The sequence below is a fragment of the Elephantulus edwardii genome, unplaced genomic scaffold (assembly GCF_000299155.1).
Source record: "Elephantulus edwardii isolate Elephantulus edwardi_28Jun2011 unplaced genomic scaffold, EleEdw1.0 scaffold00056, whole genome shotgun sequence".
Taxonomy (NCBI): Eukaryota; Metazoa; Chordata; class Mammalia; order Macroscelidea; family Macroscelididae; genus Elephantulus; species Elephantulus edwardii.
The window spans coordinates 6,230,627-6,254,368 of NW_006399806.1; the positions used below are offsets into that span (position 1 = coordinate 6,230,627).

General features: G+C 35.5%; 1 protein-coding gene across 1 annotated transcript in view; it reads right to left on the reverse strand.

Annotated features, from left to right (window-relative positions):
- Window positions 1-23,742, reverse strand: part of DYNC2H1 (dynein, cytoplasmic 2, heavy chain 1) — a 440,751-nt gene that overhangs the window by 354,981 nt on the left and 62,028 nt on the right. Inside the window, exons 12-17 of the mRNA XM_006887344.1 lie at window positions 22,090-22,285; window positions 11,157-11,252; window positions 5,089-5,241; window positions 4,185-4,283; window positions 1,517-1,656; window positions 1,185-1,413 (exon numbers count right to left, since the gene is read on the reverse strand). Of these exons, the coding sequence (XP_006887406.1) occupies window positions 1,185-1,413; window positions 1,517-1,656; window positions 4,185-4,283; window positions 5,089-5,241; window positions 11,157-11,252; window positions 22,090-22,285 (913 nt within the window). The remainder of the gene's footprint in view (window positions 1-1,184; window positions 1,414-1,516; window positions 1,657-4,184; window positions 4,284-5,088; window positions 5,242-11,156; window positions 11,253-22,089; window positions 22,286-23,742) is intronic.

Genomic DNA, 23,742 nt, shown 5'->3' on the forward strand with positions numbered 1-23,742 from the left:
TAAAGTCAATTTTTTTAAAATACAAATATGTGATATGCAAGTAAATTTCAATTTAAGTCTGTAAAATGTAATCATTCATCAATCTAAACCCTGGATAAAAAAAAAATAAACTATTTTACATGGAAAGTATGTTCACTTTATAGGAAACTTTATAGGAAACTGAAAGTACTTTAGATTCTTTTCTCAAGTAGGGCACACATGTGCAAATAAAGTAGCCATGCAAGAGCCACCATAAACTGCACACCTTAAAGTATCCAGGTAGACAAGACTTATAATTTAAATCTATATTGTAAAAGCACCGCAATGTGAAAGAACTGGTCAAAATGGTCAAATATATCAGAGTCAATAAAATTCACAAAGTAAATTGTGGTTATATTTGGAGTCAGTTAATAGATGCACTGGAAAGAAGTAAGATGTTCAAATACCACTATTCAATTTGACAGCCTCTTCCATAGGTTGCTTTCGAACCAAAACGTTTTTTTAAAAGAGGTATGTTTACCTAAAAGAATAAGACTGGCACAACAAAGACTTTCACATTACAAACTGACAGAACAATTTAAGCTGGAATCCTTCTTAACAGTCACAGAGTTGTCTAAGACCAAAAAACTAGTAGTAGTCTTTTAGTCTCATCAATGGAATAAATCTAGTTTCTATATTAATCCGTCAAAAAGCTGGACAATAACTAGGGATAATAGAAGGAGAATTGATGCATATGAGCTGTGGTGTTGAAGAAAGAGTATTGAATATACCACGGACTGCTAAGAGAACAAATAGGTTTGTGCTGGAGAGGGTGAAACCAGGCTGCTCCTTGGAGGTAAGGATTCTGAAGCTTCATCTGACATACTTAGGGCATGTTGCAAGGAGAGACCAGTCCTTGGAGAGGGACATCATGCTTGGGAGGGTGGAGGGACAAGACCCTAGATGAGATGGATTGATTCAGTGACTGGAGTAACGGGGGTAGGTGTATCAGAGACAGAAAGATTGGCACAAGATAGAGCAGGGGATAGAGCTGTTGTACTGAGTCACCATGAGTTGCAAGTGACTTAATGGCACATAGCAACAGCATATGAATCCTCAGCTCCTTCCATTTTCCATAATTTTTGTCATAGAAAATTAACTAAAGTAAACTATTAATTTGTACACCAGAAGTATTACAATAGGATAGACAACTGCATTCTCTATACCTCATGTTGGTGTAAAACAGCTGACAATCTTCTAAATAGATCTTCTGCCTTGCTGAAAATAGTCACAAATCCACTTGCATTTCTATCAATCATAATAGAAAAAATGGACTCATCTCCTGCTTCACCAACTCCCTTAAACTGATTTGGAATGCAGATGAATCTCTTCATTTCTCTATAATATTTAGCTCGGATTTCTTCAAAAGGAGGCCTGAACTGTAACCGTCCCTGCCTGAAAGTAAGTACACAGCTTTAAAATATAAATTACAAATTAAATTATAAATTAAAATATAAAGTTACAGCTTGAACACTAAATTGGAGTTGAAAATGCTTACTTGTAAGTTAAGTCCATATTTATTTCTGCAAGATTCTCATTAAGTGCTTCCAACCCCATCTGATACTGATGTTCCAGAGCTTTGTACAGTTGATGATTCCAGTGCTGCTTCCACGCATGCATGTCACTTGCTTGGAATCCCTAATAGATTACAGTTACAGTTACATTTTCACTTAAGATTAAGTGGTAAAATGGAATTTTCATTTAATACTTCCATGTCACATAAAGCACAATTATAAACACATGTCATTTAAATAAACAATCTTAAGAAAAACTACTCCTTAACTGTGCCTTCCAAAAGGAATTCCTATTTAATCAAATATGACTATCTCTAATCTTAAAGTCAAAAGTTTCTAACATAAATACATGCTTCTATGAGAGCTGGACAATGACTAGGGATGATAAGAGAATTGATGACTCTGAGCTGTGATGCTGGAGAAGAGTGATGAATATACTATGGACTGCCAGGAAAACATGTTCGTCCTGGAGAGGGTGAAGTTAGACTACTCCTTGGAGGTAAGGATTCTCAGGCTTCATCTGATATACTTTGGGCATGTTGCAAGGAAGGACCAGTTCTTAGAGAGGGACATCATTTTTAGGACGGTGGAGGGATGGAGAGAGAGAGGGAGAACATCAATGAGACGGATTGATACAGTGACTGGGGTAATGAGGGTAGGTGTGTCAGAGGCAGTAAAGGATAGAGCAGGTCTCAGGGCTGTTGAATATAGGGTCGCTATGAGTCACCAGCAACTTGGTGGCACATAACAAATAATCAATCAACAAAAAGATCAGGGAAATTTAAAAATCAAGTTATTGTGTAACTGATTTCTAAATCTGGACTTTATTTACAAGGTTAATGGTAACAGTAACATTTATCTTGTGAACTTGTATTTATTTTAGATCAATTGCTTACTTTATTAACTTCTTACTCTATTTTCAAAAGTTCTCAGTACATTTAGGTCTGTGTTCCTTTCTAACCCACTACTTATTACATAGGAACTCTCTTTTGGTTTTCAAGACTGTCATCCTTAATGGGAAGAGATTATTCTTTCTTCTAAGCAGCAGCTGGTGGGTTTGAACTAATGATCTTTGATTAACCATCCAACATCAACCTTTCAAAAACTTAAGAAATTTTAAAAGATCTAAATCTCCAAGTAATTTTTATACTCTTCAGCTACAAATATATCAGTTCTTAATATAGAATGCATTTTCTTGATGTTCTAAGAAGTGAAAAATATATGTAAATATTAAAGACAACTAACACATATTCAACTAAGATTTCATTACCATCTACTGTGTAGCAAGCACTGTGCTACATACAAATCATCTTGTATGACAAAAAAAAGAGAGAAATTAGGTCTAATTTGTCTTTAGACTTCTTCCCAAAATTAATTTTATGCAATGTCACAATCTCTTAAAATAAAACAAATACAATATAGGCATTTAAGCATTGCTTGTTGTTATGTGCCATCAAATAGCCTGCAACTCATAGTGACCCTATGTACAACATCCCTAAACCTTGCTTTGTCCTGTGCTAGTCTCACTGTCTCTAATACACTCGCCCCCATTTCTCTAGTCACTGATTCAATCCACCTCATAGAGGGTCTTCCTCTCCTGTGCTGTCCCTCCAACCTCCCTAGCATGACATCATTCGCCAAGGACTGGTCCCTCCTTGCAACATATCCAAAGTACATCAGACGAAGCTTTAGAATCCTTGCCTCTAAGGAGCAACCCGGTTTAACCTTACTCAGCATGAACCTGTTTGTTTTCTTAACAATCCATGGTATATTCAATACTCTTCTCTAGCACCACAGCTCAAAGGTATCAATTCTCCTTCTATCCTCCCTAGTCATTGTCCAGCTCTCTGATGCATAGCAAGTTATTGCAAAGACCCTAGTCTGTATCAGGCATACCTTAGTCTCCAGAGTGATACCATTGCTCTTCAGTATTCTGGAGAGGTCCCTAACAGCAGACTTTCCCACCACGATACATCTTTTAATTTCCTGGCTGCTGGTGCCAAGAATTTAAGCGTTAAAGAGAGCTCTGGTGGCCTAGTGGCAAGAAGCTGCACTGCAATCCCAGAGGTACATGGTTCAAATCTACCACATGCTCTGCTGGAGAAGGAGGGGCAATCTCCTCCTATACCAGTGAGACCCAATTTGACAGTACACACACACAAAATAATAATAATTGAAAAAAAAAAAGAATTTAAACATTAAGTGAGGAAAACAATACAAACCTTGAACCAAAGGATGTGACATTTCATAAGAGAAACAGAAACTTATTTCTGTATTTTTAAATGCAAGTGCATTACTAATTTAGTATTTTTATCTAGAATTTAGTAAAAGTATTCAAAATTTACAAAAAAGTTAGTAAATATTTAAAGGTGACCTCTATGGATTTCTCATTAAGTAATATTCACATTGCGGAAAAGGTCAATTTCAATGGCTTGAAAAGATGTGGTCATAATATGCATAGATCAAAAGAAATTAGTTACACATTATACAATGTATATGAATGATTGTGTAGAACACACCAGTACATGAAGGAAACAATGTAAATGAAAGATTATATAAAACATATTGCACATTAATGAAATACAATATAATGAAATAAAAACGACTGTATACAAACCAATTAAAAAAAGATGAGAAAAAAATACACTTTACCTGTGCTTCTACACTAGCTAAGCCAGTTCTCAGTTCCTGCAGTCCATCTTTCCAACGCTGCTGCTGTCGAAGCAGATCGATATTCATAAGAACTACTACCTGTTTAAAACATTGAGTACAGCAATGTCAGTGTTACCCTAACTCATTACTTAAGAATCAATGAGAAAATAAGATAGACATCACCTTAACCAGGTAATCAAGATTAAATAAACAATAACACATATTAATATCACATACACAGGGCACAATGTATTTAAAAATACATTTATGTACAAATATCATATATACAATGTATTAAAAAAACCTCATCGCCTTTGAGTCAGAAACAACTCACAGCTAACCTTCCAGGGGAGTTTCAGAGGTTTTAAATGGCATGGGAAGACACTGTCCATCTACCACTCACAGAGAATCTGGTAAATTTAACATCTGCCATTGGTTTGACAGTGCAATTCTCTACCAACTAGGCCACTAGAAGTATAAAACATCACACTTTGGTAATTAGTATTCCTGCCAGAATCGATAGTAGTCATTCAAACTATCAAGGTTATGTAACAATGAGGAGGAAGTGAAGGAGGAGGAGTAACTCACAGAGGTACAACTAAATGCTAAATGAGATCCTAGAGAGGATCCTGGGGAAGAAAAAGAAAATTTGTGTAAAAAAGCTGTAAAACTGAAAAAAATTCTATTTTGTAGTTTTAATAACTATACTCTGATTAAACAAACTCTTAAATATTAAGGGGAGACTGTCAAAGGGTAAATAAATTTTAACTCCTTGTATAATTTTTGGAACTTTCCTAAAGTCAAATGATTTTTTTAAAAATTTTTGTTTTAATTATTTTATTTGCTTTTTATATTTTTAATAATAAATTTTCATAGCCTAAAGACTTTTGTATATAAAACATACCTTTTCACAAAATGTAGTGTGCCATTTTCTCAGCTTTCTATTTTCTGTGGCAAGTCGTTCAGCAGCGTTTTGGAGTTTTTGGATGTACCCTTCTAATTCTTTAGGGTTATCCCAAGTAATCTGTGACTTTCCTCCACTTCCTGCTTTTGAATTCTAAGGTACAACAAACAACATTTAGAATTTTTTAAATATTCCCTTTTTTGTAAGCTCAATTGCTTCTACAATGACTTGCTACAGAGAAAGTATATTTTTTTTCATTTTTCATTTTTTTCATTTAACAAATACTAAGATACTCTGGCCAAGACGGAGTCAATCTGACTCATACCTCCCAGGTCCTACATCTTACAAAACTCCAGACATAACACAAAGAAACAAGTTTCAGATAGCTCTAAGGAGAGAAACAAAAGGCAGACAGAGAGCCTAGAAACCTTGAGAATTTAAGAATGCTATAATAAAGAGTTCCTTGAGTTACCTTATTGTCTCATATATATATGTAGGACAGGGCACTAGAGAAATCTCCAACCTAAAACCTACTATAGGCACAAACTATAAAAAGCTAAGAACAGGTCTGACCTTCTAGCTCTTTTTTTTTTTAAAGCAGTACACTCCCTACCAAAGACATACATCAACAGAAATAGTGTCCCACTTACAATTTCAGTGGGGGCTAAGCAGAGGCTTGATCTTTCATTCGCCAACCAGAAGAGGTAGCTGGTGGTATTCCAATTTTTCTAACAAGTTGCAGCACAAGACTAAGAAAAAATCTGATCTCTTATCCCCTGTCTGGTAGACCTTTCATTCTCAAGGTAATGTTTGTTTTTGTTGTTGATAGGCGCAGTCAAGTTGCCTGTGACTCATTGCAACTCTACGTAGATACAACAGCTCTGAATGGTAACAAAGGTTAATGTAATGACAAGAAAGATAAAGGTACTGACAACAGAGTTAAAAGGAGAGCTGAGATCTACCCTGACCTTGCAGCAAAAAACCAATGTGAATCAATTCACCACTACCTCCTTGGGTATCAAAGGGGCCCAAAGAGAAATTGAGCTTACAGCCCTACTGGGAAATGAATTTGCACTCTACTCCCTGCACTGAGGCACAGTGGATCAACCTTTCACTCAAGTCAAAATTCTATCAGTAAGGCCCAGCAGGAAACTGAACACACATCTACCTAGGCCTCAAACTAAACCTTAACATAGAGACTAAGTGCCAAAAGAGTTAGATTAAATAAAATACAGTCTTACAATATTCAAAATGTTCAGGGTAAAAAAAAAAAAGAATTCTAAAATATAAAAATAACTAAGAAAATAAAAAATGAATGAGAAAAAACAATTAAAAGGCACAGAAATTAATTTCACATGGAAATACAGCCATCACAAAAATGCTTCAACAATCATTAGCAAATTCATTTGAAACAAATAACATTTTTAAGGATAAAATAAATTTCAAAGGAAAAGTCAAATTTAAAAAACAACCAAAGTAATCACTAGATAAGTTCAGTAATAGAGTACTGAACTCTCAGAGAATGAAATCAGTGAGCTTGCAAAAAGAACAGTAAGATCACCCATTCTGAACAAGGGAGAGGAGAAGACTGACAAGAAATAGTCTCTGTGGCAATAATAAAATAATGAAGTCACTGGCATCAGAAGGAAAGAAGAAGACAAGTGAGATTGAAAATACATTCAGAAAAATAATACTATGTGAAAAGATACTTCAAAAAGATGCTTAGAGGGCTAACAAATACATAAAGAAATGCTCAAAATCATTAGCTATTAGAGATGTGCAAATCAAAACAATAATGACGGGTCATTTCACCCCAATAACAGTAACAAACGTCTCAAAACAACTATATCATATCACGCCAGTAAGAATAGCAAAATTTAACAGAGCAGCAAACAAAAATGCTGGTGAGGTTGTGGAGAAACTGGAACCCTTATTCACTGTTGGTGAGAACACTATGGAAGGCACTTTGGCACTTTCTCAAAAAGCTGGAAACAGAAATACCATTTGACCCAGCAATTCCACTACTGGGAATATACCCTAAAGAAACCAGAATTGCCACCCAAGCAAATATATGCACATGCACGTTTACTGCTGCTTTGTTCACAATAGCAAAGAGTTAGAAACAACCCAAGTGCACATCAACAAATGAATGGATAGAGAAGCTCTGGTATATTCACACAATGGAGTATTATGCAACACTGAAAAACAAAGAACTCATGAAATATTATAGATAATGGGTAACTATGGAGGACGTTATGCTGAGTGAAATAGCTCAGTCACAAAAAGACAAATAGTGCATACTGCCACTATTATAAAACAAGACTGACATGGGGATTGGGGGAAACTAAGAAAAGAGGGAATAAATAATGTACATGGCATTGAAACAGATGAGGGAGAGAACTGTATAAAAGGAATATATGATTAGGTATTATTGATATGACAAGAGTCCAGAATAACAGCTCCATGTTTAAGTGGTCTGGGGGAGGGTGGATGGTATGTCAACAAAAGAACTGTTTTCCAAAGAAAAAAGTGAACTAGGGGAAAGGGGGTACAGGGAGGAAAATGTGCAACAATGAATGAATGGAAATCCAAGTTCTCTATAAACTTAGAATATAAAAACTCAATTAGAAAAAGAAAAAAATAACATTTACAAAAACTAAAATTAAAAAAATAATAAACATCAATAAACAGGAAAAATACTGGCAAAGGGAGCACAGAGATTAAAACTTTCATATACTATTTGTGGAAATGGAAACGGATGAAACCATTATGGAAAGTAATTTAGCACTTCCTGAAAAAGTTGAAAGCTGGCACACCTTTGATGTGGGAATCACACTACTAAGTATATATAAATATCCCCAAACAAATAAGAGCTCTGACATAAATAGACATATATATATCTCCATGTTTATTGCACTAAGAGTTTAAGATGAAAGAAAAGAATCATCAACTACAAATTCTGTATTTGATAAAATTATTAACTTGTATTCTTTAAACGTTTCAGTATAAATATGCATTGCTGCTGTTGTTGTTGTGCCGTCGAGTCACCTGCTACTCATAGAAACCTTATATTCTTCAGTCCTAAACCCGGCTCTCTCATGTGCCAATTTCACTGTCTCCGACACACCTACCCTCATTACCCTATTAAGCTTTCATATTAAGAAAAAGAATATTAACTACTTCTACAATGTGAGTTACATAACCCTAAATAAAATTAAAACCTGAGAATTAGTATTCAGGACAGTTAACATCAAGCAGACTTAACTGGTACCTTTGAAAAGCCTAGTTACCAGGCTATCTCTAGGCTAGTATCCTGACAACTTGGATTTCCGAAGAGCTCCCAACACTGAATGAGAACAGTAGTTCACTGTATCTAAACTATATGAATGAATAACTTATGATGAACACCTGCTTTCCTTCGAGTCTTAATTTAGAAATGTGCTAGGCAGATGGTATAATAAACCCTCAAATAAACTTCCTTGGTAAGGCAACATTTCACATTTGTTGCTGAAATTTATTGCTTAGGCATGTCCTGTAATGATTCTTACAGAGGATTTCAAATTTCTTAGGCATGTCCTATAATGATTCAAACAGGGATGATTTCAACTCACATACCATTTTTCTTTCTAGTCTTTCTCTCCAATAAGTCACAGCCATGAGAATGACTATGCTTAATCCTAATAAATCACTGAACATAAAGGTGGTTAAACATCTTCAAGTTGTCAAAGAAAACCTTTCATTACTGTTTATAATAAATGACTAATAGTTGCCTTTCCAATGAGCTTTCAGAGGCTGTAAATCACACGGAGGAAACTGCCCATTTTTCTCCCTTGGAGCAGTTGGTGGATTCAAACTGCCTGCTTTTGGTTAACCACTAAGCCAAGAGACCTCAAAACAGGAAAAAAAAAATCAAAACAGGCTATATTTCTCATTAATTTTTTTTTCAAATATTTCATGTCTATCAAGACTAAGAAATACATATGTCAGGAAAGCTAGCACTTATTTAGTAGCATATAGTTTTTAAAATACTGTGGATTTTTCGAGTTTCCCAAGGTGTAGGTCTTAAACTAAGAGCAAAGAAAAAGTAAATAAATCTTAAATGTTAAAACTGTAAGATTATAGAGAGGTACTAAAATATCTTCAATGTTGTTGCTGTCACTGTGTACCATCGAGTCGGAACCAACCCATCACTGACCCACAGATGGGTTTCAGAGGCAGTTTATCACATGGAAGGAGACTTTCCATCCTTCTCCCATGATACACCACCAGGATCGCAGTCCAGCTTCTTGCCAAAGCATAACATAAATTATATATGGCCTAGTGGCAAGAAGCTAGAAGTACTTAAAAAGCAGTTGCACTTAAAAGCTCTTTTAAATTGTATGAGACTGCATAAATATCTTGGCAGAATTAAAAAACAGTTGCAAGAAGCTTCACTGCAATCTCAAAGGCACAAGGTTCAAGGCCAACAGCTGTTTCATGGGAGAAGGATGGACAATCTCCTCCCATGTGATTAACTATCTCTGAAAACTCGTCTGAGGGTCAGCTATGGGTCACTTCCAACTTAATGGTACACAACAACAACATAGTGATATAAGTGATCAAAATTTCTATCAAAATAGTTTAAATCCACAGTTGGTTAGAATATTTGTTACCAGGTAAGAGTGAAAGAAGTCACCAGAAAGCAAATCTTTTATTATTATGATTATTAATATTGTTATTATTATTATTATGTGTACCATCAAATTAGATCTGGCTGGTACAGGAGGAAACTGCCCCTCCTACTCCAGCAGAGCATCTGGTGGATTTGAACCATGCACCTCTGGGATTGCAATGTTTTGCCACTAGGCCACGAAAGCTCCCACAGAAGCAAATCTTTCCTTTCTTTCTCACCTAATGAAATCCACTCCAGATACTCCTTTTACTACTAACTATTTAATTCTTTCTTTTAGTGCATACAGACAAGTTTTGTATATCATCTCTCACAACATATGCTTGTTTTCTTTATTACATAGTTACATACTCTCCTTCTATTGCCTGTAAGGCATTCCATTCAGATAGACTATCTTAATTAAATTGCAGAACCCTTGATGCCAGGCATTGAATCTTTATAATTATTTGTACTCCCTATACTAGTGAACTCTAGACTTAATCTATGGTCATATCTGACATGTGGACTTACTATGGTACACCATGTTTTATCAAGTTAAATGAGAAAAAATATAGACATCATAGTGAAATTTTCATAAATGTATTTGACTTAAAATAAGGCCCTCTCACTATATAACTGTATGTCTATAGATCTCTTTATCTCTATATCTATTATTACTACTTTTATCATTCATATACATCATGTTTCATGCATATACATTGTACTTTATACAATCTTTCATTTACATTATCTTTCCTTAGTGTGTATTATGGGTTTTACTCCCTTACAATCAATCAGAATAGTAAGATATTTCTTGTATATATTTTTTACACATCAAATTAGTTGGGTTTTTTCCCCAATAGGTAATGATGCATTGATGTCAATTTCTTTTTTAACATTTCTGTTTGTTAAAGCAAGTTCTTGGGTGTGTAAATGATTGCTATTCTCATCTATTCACCAAATTGTTAAGGACCTCTGGTAGTCTACTGGAGAAGGAGACATAGGGCCAACTCAAAGGCAGGAGAATCAGATCCACTGGCTGCCCTGTCTCCTCCCAAGCAACTTACAGTCTCTGAAAACTTGTTGGTGGGTCAGCTATGAGTTGGTTCTGACTCACCAGTGAACAACAATCAAATGGTTGGTGGATAAAGTCTACCTAGAGGCAAGTTGGAAGAAAGGCCAGGCAATTCACTTACAAAACCTTGCCCGCTAAAAAGTCTGCAGTGAAGTCCACTTTGACACATTGGCATTCTCATAAGCCAGAATTTACTTCATGACAACTCTTTTGTTTTATTTTTTTAATTTATTAAACTACAAAGTTGTCAAAAAAAAAAAAGATAAAAGGCATGCTGAAAAACTAAGAAACAATAAATAGCTCAAAAGTAAAACTACTTATATAAATATTAAAAATTCTAATTACCTTAATTATTTGTTCAAATGCTAAGGCAGATTGTAACATCATTGGTCTCTGGCTTTGTATCATTTGTTGGTCAATAGAATTGTAAAAATGTGCCACCTACAAAAAGAAAAAGGAAAACAAAAAAAAGTCCAGTTAATAAAAAGAAAAAATGGGTAACATTCTTTATTTTTAATTTTTTAATTAAAATTTCATTTTTCTTCATTCTAAACTTTAACACAAAATAGTTTTATCAGTTTTCAATCCCCAATTGAAGATGTATCCAATACAACACTCACACATCAAATATAAGTGTTGCATTCCCCAATTTTCCAGGTAATATGCTACTGTTTTTAGGCACCATCTATTCAATTCTGACACAGGTGAACTACTCCTTAAAGATGTGTCTGAGCTATAATAGCTAGGGAAGGAGTTCTATTGTTACTTTCTCCAACAGAGTAGCTAGAGGGTCAAATGGGCAACTTTTAGACTAGTAACTGTCCACTTAAACACTGTAAGGAATCTAGGCTTTCTGCTGGGAGTCTGGTTAAGAAAATATTATAAACCCTGGTCCAAAGAATTAAGATACAATTTAATATAGAAAAGGGAAACTTAATAAAGCATATCAAATGCTAACATACTGAATCTAATTTTTGTGTCCTCTCAAACCTGCTATTATACAAGAAAAAAAGAAATCTTTGCATTATCCTTACCTCTTCTTCTGTTGCATCAGGAAAGCCTACTGACTATATTCTCAAGTCATACCTTGAATTCAACCACTTTACTCCACCTCTACCTGCACCATATGAATCGAAGCATCTTTATCATTGCCTGAAACTACTACAGTGTTCTAACAGGTCTCCCTTCTTTACGTGAACAAGACTTTCACTCTAATAGAAGCATTCCACAAGCTTTTCTAAGCATAAATCACATCATACCTGCTCCTTACTAAAAAATTTTCTGTGGCTTCTAAAAAAAAAAAAAACCCACAAAACACCAAAACCGTGAAAATAAAATTCCAATATTCTCATGTAGATTTACAATGATTTCCCAATACTTTGAAAATTTTAAAGTCCAAGTCATTTCTTTTACCTGGGATATGAGGTCCTGAAAAAACAGGCCCTTGAACCTACCACAAACCCAATGCATCCAAAAAAAGCACAGTATACCTTCCTCTCCAATTTGCATGAAATGTTCCCCAGAATAGATCCCATTTTAGGTCACAAGGCAAGCATCAATAAATTTAAAAACATAGAAATAATACAAAGCATTTTTTCAGACCACAATGCTACAAAACTAGAAATAAATAGCAAGAGGCTAAAGGAGAAAAACCATACATTTGGAAGCTGAACAACACCTTGCTTGAACATGAGTGAGTAATAGAAGAAATAAAAAAATGTAATTAGTTTCTTGAAAAAAATTACAATGAAAACACAACTTATCAAAACTTCTGGGGGGGGGGGAAGCAGCCAAAGCAGTAATTAGAGGTCAAATTATAGCAATAAGTAAACACATAAAAAGGGAAGAAACATGATAATTGACTCTCTAACCCAATATCTCAAACAAATTGAACAATAACAGCAAGAAAACTCAACACTCTCTAAAAAAACGGAAATTATAAAAATTATGGCAGATATAAATAATAAAACACACAAAAAAATTAAGCCACCAACAAAACCAGGAGTTGGTTCTTCCAAAAGTTCAGTAAAATCAACAAATCACTAGCAAAACTAACAAAGGAAAAGGAAAAAAAGACACAAATAATCTGAATAAGAGATGAAAGGGGCAATATCACAACAGAATCAACAAAAATAAAAAAGGTTAACAATGGATTATTATTTAAAAAAACTATAGTCAACATAGAGAGAGACCAGTTGGCCTAGTGGACCGAAAGTGATGCTACCAAGTCAAAGCGGGTGACTCTGATAAGTGGCCCTCAGGCCAGTTTTTTCATTGTTTTTGGTCAAACATTCTTCTAGGCCCTGATGGGTCTACTTGCTGTACAGAGATAACTTGTGGTTGATGTAAAGCTGAACACTGTGACACTGATGCGTCAAATGTGATAATGGTTACTCTTGGTGGACGGTGTTGGGTTGAACTCCCCGAGTAAAACAAGCTTGGAAGGAGGAGTGGCATCTACTTCTCAAAATAGCCTGCCTCTGGAAACCCTATGAACCTGGAGAAAGGATGAAAGTCACGCAAATGTCGAGGACTTTGGTTCATAGGGTCGCTATGAGGTGCCTATGACTTGACACTTAACAACAATAACAACATGATCAAACAAATATGAAAACCTAGAGAAAATGGATATATACTTAGAAATTCACAAGCTACATAAACTAGCACACACTGAAATAGAGCACCTAAACAGACCCATTACTAAAGAAGAAATTTAAAAGGTAATAAAACAACTTCGAACAAACAAAAGCCCTGGACCAGATGGTTCTACAAGTGTATTTTATCAAACATTCAAAGAAGAACTGTCACCAATTCTACAAAAAGAATTTCAGAAAATAGAAAAAGATGGAATTATCCCAGACTCATTCTATGAAGCAAACATATCCCTGATGGCAGGTAAAGACACCATCAAAATACAAAATTATAGGCAATATCTCTCATGAGCATTGATGAAAAATATCTTGAATAAAATCTTAGCCAATAGAATCCAATAATACATCAAAATAATTAATTCACCACAACCAAGTGGGATTCATAACAGATGTGCAAGGATGGCTCAACATAAGAAAAACAATCAGTGTAATTCATGACATGAACAAAGCAAAGAACAAGAACCACATGATACTATCAATTGATGCAGAAAAGGCCTTTGACAAAATCCAACACCTTTCTTTCCCTGATTAAAACAATAAACAAATAGGAACATAGGGGAATTTCATCAATATGGTAAAAAGTATATGCTCAAACCCAAGAGCCAACATCATTCTCAATGAAGAGAGATTAAAGGCATTCTCTTTGAGAACAGGAATTAGGCAAGAATGCCCACTATCACCTCTCCTATTCATTATTGTACTAGAAGTTTAAACAATAACAATAAGACAAGAGAAGGAAAATAGAAGTAACCAAATTGGAAAATAGGAGGTAAAATTTTCTCTATATGCAGGTGATATGATACTAATAAACCTGAAAGACTCAGTGAGAAAAATATTGGACACAATCAACCAATTCAACAAAGTGGCAGGATACAAGATCAACATACAAAATTCAATTGGATTTCTCTATAGTGACCCAAAAAATAAAAAAACAACCCACAAAACTGGAGCTAAGAAAAACAATACCCATCACAATAGATAATCACAAGATTAAACAGATTGAAAGGCAATTTCCAATTTCATCTAGAATGCAAAAAGATCCCTAATAAGCAAAGTCTCCTTAAAAAGAGAAACAAGATAGGAGACATCCCACTCCTTGATCTCAAATTCTACTGCACAGTTGTGGTGCTTAAGACAACATGGTATTCGTTCACTGACAGACACATAGATAAATGGAATAAAACTGAGAACCCAAAAATGAGCTCATCTATGTATGATCAACTGAATTTCTTACAAGGAGATGAAATGAGTTATGTAGTGTTGGCAAAATTGGAAACTACCTGCAGAAATCTCAAGCAAGACCCACACCTCACCCCGTACACAAAACCAACTCAAAGTGGATCAAGGACCTAGACTAAAACCAAGGGCTATCTATTTCATCACAGAAAAGCTGGGAAGAACTCTAGAATACCTAATCCATAACATAAACAGTCTTCCAAGTATCCTGAAAAACTTACAACCAGGAGAGAGTAAAATAGATAAATGGGACCTTCTAAAATTCAAATCTCTATGCACATCAAAAACCTTTTCCAACAGGGCAGAAGGGAAAGCCACAGACAGGAATAAAATATTTGGTGATGACACTACTAATAAGGGACTTATATCTAGAATTTATAGAATACTCCAGCACCTCAACAAGATAAACATTCCAATCGTAAAACGGGTACAGAATATGAACAGACACTTCACTAAAGATGACATTCAGATAGCAAACACATGAAGATATATTCAAAATCTCTATCTCTAACAAAGATGAAAATCAAAACTATGAGATATTATCTCACCCCAGTAACAACAGCAAAGTTCAACAATGCAGCAAACAACAAATGCTGATGAGGTGGTAGAGAAACTGGAAACCTTACTCACTACTGGTGGGAGTGTAAAATAGTGTAACCACTATGGAAGGCAGTATGGTGTTTTCTCAAAAAGTTGGAAATAGAAATACCACTGGATCCAGCAATTTCACTACTGGAAACATATCCTAAAGAAACCAGAAAAGCCACTCAAACAGATATATGCATACCTGTGTTTATTGCTCTGTTGTTCACAACAGCAAAGAGTTGGAAACAACCAAGTGCCCATCAACAAACGAATGGATAGAGAAGCTGTGGTATATTCACACAATGGAATACTATGCAGCAGTGGAAAACAAGGAACTCGTAAAATATTACACAAAATGGGTGGCCCTGGAGGACATAATGCTGAATGAAATATTTCAATCACAAAAGGACATGCACAATGCTGCACAACGCCACGGTTATAAAACAGGACTAGCATGGAGTTGGGGGGGGGAATTAAGAAAAGAGGGGATATAATGTGCACTGCATTGAAACAGATGAGGGAAAAAATTGGGTAAAAGGATACATGATTAGGTATTATTTGCACGAAAATAGTTCAGAATAAGAGCTGCATAGCAAAAGTAGACTGGGGCAGGGGTGGGGTAAGGAAACTGTTCAACACGAACTTTTCTAAAAAGAGAAAAGCTTCTTCAACAAGATGGAAAAGGCAATCTCCAGTTTCGTTTGGAATGGAAAGAAGCCCCGAATAAATAAAGCACTCCTTAAAAACAGAAAAAAGGTAGGAGGCATCTGACTCCCCGATTTCAAATCCTACTACACTGCCGTGCTGGTTAAGACACCATGGTACTGGTACAATGACAGACACATAGATCAATGGAATAGAATTGACAACCTGGAAATCAGCCCATCTACCTATGGTCAACTGATTTTTAACAAGGAAATGAAATAAGTCAAGTGGGGAAATGACAGCCTTTTTAACAAATGGTGTTGGCAAAATTGGAAAACTATCTGCAGAACACTCAAGCAAGATCCACACCTCACTCCATATACAAAAACCAGCTCAAGGTGGATCATGGACCTAGGACTAAAACCAAGGACTATAAATTTCATTAAAGAAAAGCTTGGAAGAACTCTAGAAGTCCTAATCCACAACATAAACAGTCTTCCAAGTTTCCTGAAAAATCTACAAGCAGGAGAAGATAAAAGATGAATAGGACCTTCTAAGAATCAAATCCCTATGCACATCCAAAAACTTCTCCAACAGGGTAAGAAGGGAAGCGACAGACTGGGAAAAATATTTGGTAATAACATGTCAGATAAGGGACTTATACTTAGAATTTATAAAATACTTGAGCACCACAACAAGATAAAGGCAAATAATCCAGTCTAAAAATGGGCACAGGATATGAACAGACACTTCACCAAAGAAGACATTCAGATGGCCAACAAGCACATGAAGAAATGATCAAAATCCCTGGCTCTAAGAGAGATGCAAATCAAAACAACTATGAGATATCATCTCACCCAAGTCAGAATAGCAAAATTTAACAGAACAGCAAGCAACAAATGCTGGCGAGGTTGTGGAGAAACTGGAACCCTTATTCACTGTTGGTGGAAGTGTAAAATGGTGCAACCACTGTGGAAAGTGGTGTGGTACTTTTTCAAAAAGTTGCCAATAGAGATACCATTTGACCCAGCAGTTCCACTACTGGGAATAAGCCCTAAAGAGACCATAACCGACATCCAAGCAGATATATGCACACCCATGTTTATCACGGTTTTGTTCACAGTAACAAGGAGCTGGAAACAACCCAGGTAACCATCAACAAATCAATGGATAGAGAAGCTGTGGTATATTCACACAATGGAATACTATGCTGCATTGAAAAACAAGGAACTCATGCAATATTATTCAAAATGGATGACTCTGGAGGACATTATGTTGAGTGAAATATCTCAGTCACAAAAGGACAAATACTGCATTGTGCCACTGTTGTATAATGGGACTGACATCAGGGTTGGGGTAAGACTGAGAAAAACTGGATAAATTATATATACTGCACTGAAACAGATGAGGGAGAGAATAATTTAAAAGCGATATATGATAGGGTATTATAGTTATCACAAAAGCCCAGAATTAAGGTCGCATAGTGGAGTGTTCTTGGGGTGGTGGGAGGGGTGCGGGGGGATTGTATACCAAAGAAAGAATTTTTCTTTTACTTTTCAAAGAGAGGAGCAAACTGGGGAAGGGGAGGAGGTGAAGGCCTGTGAAGGAAGAAAAGTGCAACAATGAATGAATGGAAATCCAAAATCTCTGTAAATATTCATTAAAATTAATAAAATAATTTTTTTTTAAAAAAAAGAGAAAAGCTAACTAGGGGGGCAAGGGAGGAAAATGTACAACAATGAATGAATGGAAATCCAAGTTCTCTGTAAATTGCCAATAAAGTGTCAATTAAAAAAAGTTTTATTAGGAAAAAAAAAATTGGTAACGAATACTCACTCCCATTGTCCTGTATAATACAGCAGGCCCAGAAAGCACCCAGAAAGAACAGAGAAAAGAAATTGTTTTTGTGGTGTTATTGTTGTTGTTCTTGTAAGGAATAGTCAAGTACTATTCATAGAGACCGTATGAACAAAAGACCTGAATCCTGTCCTATCCTGTGCCATCCTCTAACACACTTGAGCCCATTGCTGCAGTTATTGTGACAATATTATCTCATTGTGGCTCTTCATCTCCTGTTCTGACCATCCTTCTTTCCAAGCATCATGTCTCTCTCCAAGGAAAAGCTTTTCATAGCAACATGTGCCAAGTATGTGAGACAAAGCTTCATCTTCCTTGTCTCCAAGGAGTATACTGTGCATTTTTTCAAAAACATACTGGTTTGTTCCTTTGACAATCTATAGATAATCAGTACTCTTCTACACCACAACTCAAAGGTATAGATTCTTCTCCTCTCATCCTTATCCACTGCATAGCAAGAGATGAAAAATAACATAGTGTGAACCAGGTGCACCTAAGTCTTCAAAAATTAAATCATTGCTCTTAAATCTTTTGGAGAGATCCCTGACGCCAAATGCAATGCATCTCCTGATCTCAGTGCTGGTACCAAAGGTGTTGATTGTTGATCAAAGCAAGATTAAAATCATTGCCAACTTCAATCCTTTCTCCAACTATTATGATTTCCTAGCAGTGACGACCTTTGTGTTCTTGATGTGGAGATGTCATCCATACCAATGGTTGTAATCTTTGATATTTTGCAGCAACTGTTTTGAGTCCTCTTCACTTTCAACAAGCAAGGATGTGTCATCTGCAAAAACATGTTGGTGATGAGTCTTCCTCCAATCCTGATACCACATTCCTCTTTCTAGAGTCCAGCTTCTTGAATTGTTTGCCCAGAGTACACATTAAATAGGTAGGAAGAAAGGATACATCCCTGAAACATACCCTTTCTGGTTTTAAACCGTGCAGTGTTCTCTTGCTTCATTCAGGCAACAGCTTCTTGATATAGGTATAGATTTAGCCTGAGAACAATTAAGTGTTCTGGGATTGCCATTCTTTTCAATGCTAGCCATTGTTTGTTATGATCTACACAATAAAATGCCTTTGTGTAGTCAATAAAACACAGACAGACATTCCTCTGGTATTCAATGCTTTTAGCCACGATCCACCTGACATCAGCAAAGACATCTTTAGTGTCACAGCCTCTTCAAAACCCAGTCTGAACTTCTGAAAGCCCCCTCTCAATGTACTATTCTATCCGTTTTGGGTATCTTCAGGAATATTTTGCTTACATGTGGCCTTAAAGACTTTGTTAAATAATTTCCACCTTCTGTTGGGTCACTTTTCTTGGGAATGGGAACAAATGAGCATCTCTTCCAGTCAGTCATCCAGGTAGCTGTACTCCAAATTTCCATAGACTGGTGAGCATGAACTGGACGTGTTAGTTCAAGTACGTCAATTAATATCCCATTATTTCCTGAAGTCTTACTTTCAATGCCTTCAGTGCAACTTGAAATTCTCCCTTCATAACAACTGGCTGTTTTTCACATAATATTACTTGATAATTTTTGGTGTTGATCTATTTTTTGTTTTAGTGACTCTGTGTATTTCTTCCATCTTCTTTTGATGCTTCCTGGGTCATTCAAGATTTTGCCCATAGCATCTCTCACCATTAAAATTTGATGTTTGAAATTTATCTTCCAATTCTTCTCAGCTGGAAAAATTCCTAGCAAAGTATTCCCTTTTTCCCCCTAACTCTAGCTCTTCACATATTGTATTACCTTTTGCTTTGTCTTGAGCTTCCCTTTGAAATCTCCTCTTCAGTTCTTCTATGGTACCATCTGTTCATTTTTCTTATATTAGTATTATTTCAGCAATCTAGAGGAAGACCCTTGAGATTAATTGATTCAGTGACTAAAGTAATGGGGGGTAGGTGTGTCAGAGACAATAAGTTTGGCACAGGATAGAGCAGGATTTGGGGCTCTTGTACATAAGGTTGCTTTGAGTGGCAGGTGACTCAGCAGCACATAACAACAACAAGAATGATCTAGCCACACTGCTATCCAAATGTACTACATACTCCCAACTCTACTTACATGTGCACAGATAGATGGACAGAGATTCTCAAATATATATATTCATGTGTGTATGTATACACACAAACACCTTTCCCCAAATGGCTTTCCAAGGTTAAATATAAATACTATAAATAGTCATTGACTTTTAAACCTCTCCCATGTTGAAACAAATGCTTAGAATACTACAAAGAATATACTTCTCTGCTTTTGATTATCTAGTGTCTCTAAATTTATATAAGCGGTAAAAACACATGTAAATACATATACATATAGACTTGTACCAAATATAACTTTCCATAAAAATTTATCTGCTATTTACCTATACCTAGGAAAAGAATGAATACTCCAAGTACTCAGGATCTTGTAGACATCTATAGGGAGTTCTAGTGGCCTAGTAGGTAAGGAGTTGCACTGACAAAAGAAAGGCTCGTAGTTCAATTCACCAGCTGCTCTGTGGGAGATAAATAGGCAATCTCCTCCTGTGTGATTTCCAGCTTCTGGAAGGTCAGCTATTAAGTCCATTCCAACTCAATGGCAATGATTTGATTGGAATTGTTATATCTATGGAACTATACGCATAATACACTAAATATATTTATTCATCTATCAGTAATCATAGTATGATCTATAAGGGAATAAATATGAGACTTCGGAGAACCCTCCTAACTTCTTAGTTAATTATCTATAATCCTGGAAAAATTACTGAATACGTGTGATCCCTGGTCAGGTCAGTAGTTAACATAAGTAAAGCATCTACCATCACACAAGATATTTGATGATAAAATACCAAGTAAAACTGACTCATAGCTAACCAGTAGGCTTTCAGAGGCTGTAAATTACACAAGAGGTCACTGTCCATCTTTCTCCTGTGGAGCAGCTCATGAATTCAAATGGCCTGTCTTTGGGTTTGCAGAGCAATCCCTTACTATCCAGCAACCAGAACTCCCTTAATATTTGGCATTTTGTTGTTCTTGTTGTTGTGAACCAAAGAATTGTAACAAACTCACAGCTTACACTCCAGCGGGTTTTCAGAGGCAGTAATTACATGGGAGGAGATTACTCATCCTTCTCCCACAAAGCAGCAGGTGGCCTTGAACTGTGTGCCTTTGGGATTGCAGTGCAGCTTCTTGCCACTAAGCCACCAGAGCGCCCTATATTTGGCACAGTCTGAAGATATTTTAATTGACATATTTGGGTAGGGACCAGTGGATAAAAACCAGAAATGCTCTCAAACATCCTAAAATGTTCAGGATATCCCCAACCCACCCACCACGCACAGCCAAAAAAGAATTATTTGCTTCCAAATGTCAATAGTTATTAAGTCTGATATACTAGATTATAACATGACTGACTTATTTTTGTATCTTCACTCTACTGTATCTGACAATACTCAATGCAACTTGGTTGAATAAAAGAATAAAAAAAGATCAAATAAGAAAGGCCATTTCTGCCTTCTAATATCTAAAAATTATGTGAGAAGACAAAAAGAGAAAACAGAAACAGACAAGTGTTAAAACGGATCCCCCCCCCCCCACTGAACTGGAGTAGTACAGAAAAAAATTACAAAGCAAATTTTGTAATGAGTCATTTAATAAATCATAATTTCATATGACTAGATGGCACTCTTCTATTAGCCAGAAAAAAAATAACAAGTCAGAAAAATAACGCTTGGAGATATATTCAAAGAGAAGAGGAGTTTCATTTTAGTAAAGTACAGGGTGCAAAAAAGAGAAAGCATGTAGGTAAGCCGTGCCAAAGCCAGTATGGATACTTAAGACCTAATTATGGGCCTTACAGTGATTCCAAGAACACTGAGTAACAGTGGCTGGTTTTTAACAGGTAAACAGCTTAACGGTAACTTGCAAACTATAATCAGGAAATTACTACAAATGCAAACCAATCCACCAGCCAGGTATTTCTCTAAAAACCTGCCCCTAGTAGGCAAGAAGAGGACCTTTTGTTAGATAGTCTTTTAAAAGTCAGGAAAGTAGCAACAAAGTTAAAACTAGAAGATGAAAGGACAAAGAATATTTTTTTCCTAAATGTGTTTATAATGAAAAGTATTAACAATAAAACATCAAATTGATAAATTACTATATAGTTTGTTGTTGCTATATGTTACAAAGCAAATTTTGAATGATTCATTTAATAAACCCTAATTTCACATGACTAAACAGTGCTCTTCTATTAGTTTTAAAAAATAAAAACAAACACAAAAGAAACATGCTATTAAAAATTACTTCATACTTGTTTAAGAATAATTGCTTGCTTGCAGAATTTCTGTGCAATGTTCGCAATTTGCTGTATTTTGGCAGGAATAACAAAGCCAAGTGCAGAAAGCTGACGAACTTCTCTAAGAAGAATAACCAAACGATCTGAATAATGAACTTTCAGTGATCCATCATTAGGGTCCAACTCCATAATTCGACTATTAGCCTCAATGCTACAAAACAAAAATCAGCATTTTAGATTTTCATCTTCTCTCTTAAAACTGTAAAATAGTAGTTGTCATAGCTTCTTTATAAGTCTAAAATCTGCTAAAAATTTTTTTCATGAGTTTCCAGTGTTTTTCTCACCTATCATCTCATAATTAGTACCTTAGTAATAAACTGCATATCCACCATATATAAAAAAAAAGGTTTTGATTCATTTTCTCAAGTTTTTTAACCACCCTGATTTCAAAAAACATCAAAATGGTAGGATGGTAGGAGTACAAATACTCAAATTTAATCTGCCACACTTTTATCTACTACCTTCATATTATCTTTCATCTGTATTTCATATAAAGGATGTAACAAAATTTTATTTTGGGGAATTCCAATCAGTACAGAGTGTGTTAATACTGAGCTAAACATAAAGGATACTGTGTTTTTGTGGCTGTGTTTTAGGATTAGGATAATGTGAATTTTCAAGTTATTCTCAGTGTTAAGAGGACTTGCAGATCACAAATATTTCTGAAAAGCAAAAAAAAAAAAATCTCCTTGGTTTACTTAATAGCATATAAAATGCAATAAAAAAGAAATAATTTAAAAGTATAATTTAATGGTGAGTAACACTTGCCATGAACATTGGTGTACAAATCTCTGTATATACTTTCTAGTTTCCTTGGGGTATATGCCTAATGGTGGAATAGCTGGATCATACAGTTTCTTTGTTCAGGAACATGGAAACTGCACAAATGTCCAACCACAACTGAAGGGATTGAGAAACTATAATAACGGAATACTATGCAGTACTCAGAAATAACAATTTTGAAAAATACTACATAACTTCAGAAAGACTAGAGAGCATTATGCTCAATGAACTAACTCCATTTCATAAGATCATTATTGTAAAAAATATAAGGATAACTAGCAAAAAGTGTATGGGAGACCAAGCAGGGAAGGAGAAGGGTGAGGATGGATGGGGGATATCACAGGGTCGCACAATTTGGTGGGTGGAAGGAGGAGGTAAAGGAAATGAGAAAGGTCCTAGAGGGATATGAAAAGATGGGATAATCACAACGCATGGGAATGACTGTATGAAGCATAACATCAATGAGAGAAAGTGTGGGGAAAGTATCTGCATTAAAAAATGACAGTTTAAGCACAAACTCCTACATTAATATGAAGTTTATCAGAAGAGTCATAATAATCTTTTTGTATCTTCTTCTTCTTAAACAAAGGGAAGTATTTCCTACATTTCGGAAGTTTTAAAAACAAGTACCAAACAACAGTGATTGTCTAGGACAATAATGGGGCCTAAAAAAATGGCACATTAGCAATGGATTTCATGAAGCCAGAAAGTCTGATGGAACTTTCTGATGCAGAATTTAGAAAAAAGATGATTGAATGTTTTCAATGGATGAAAAACAAACTTGAAGAATTACAGGTCACTACAGTCAAAAATCAGGAGGAACTT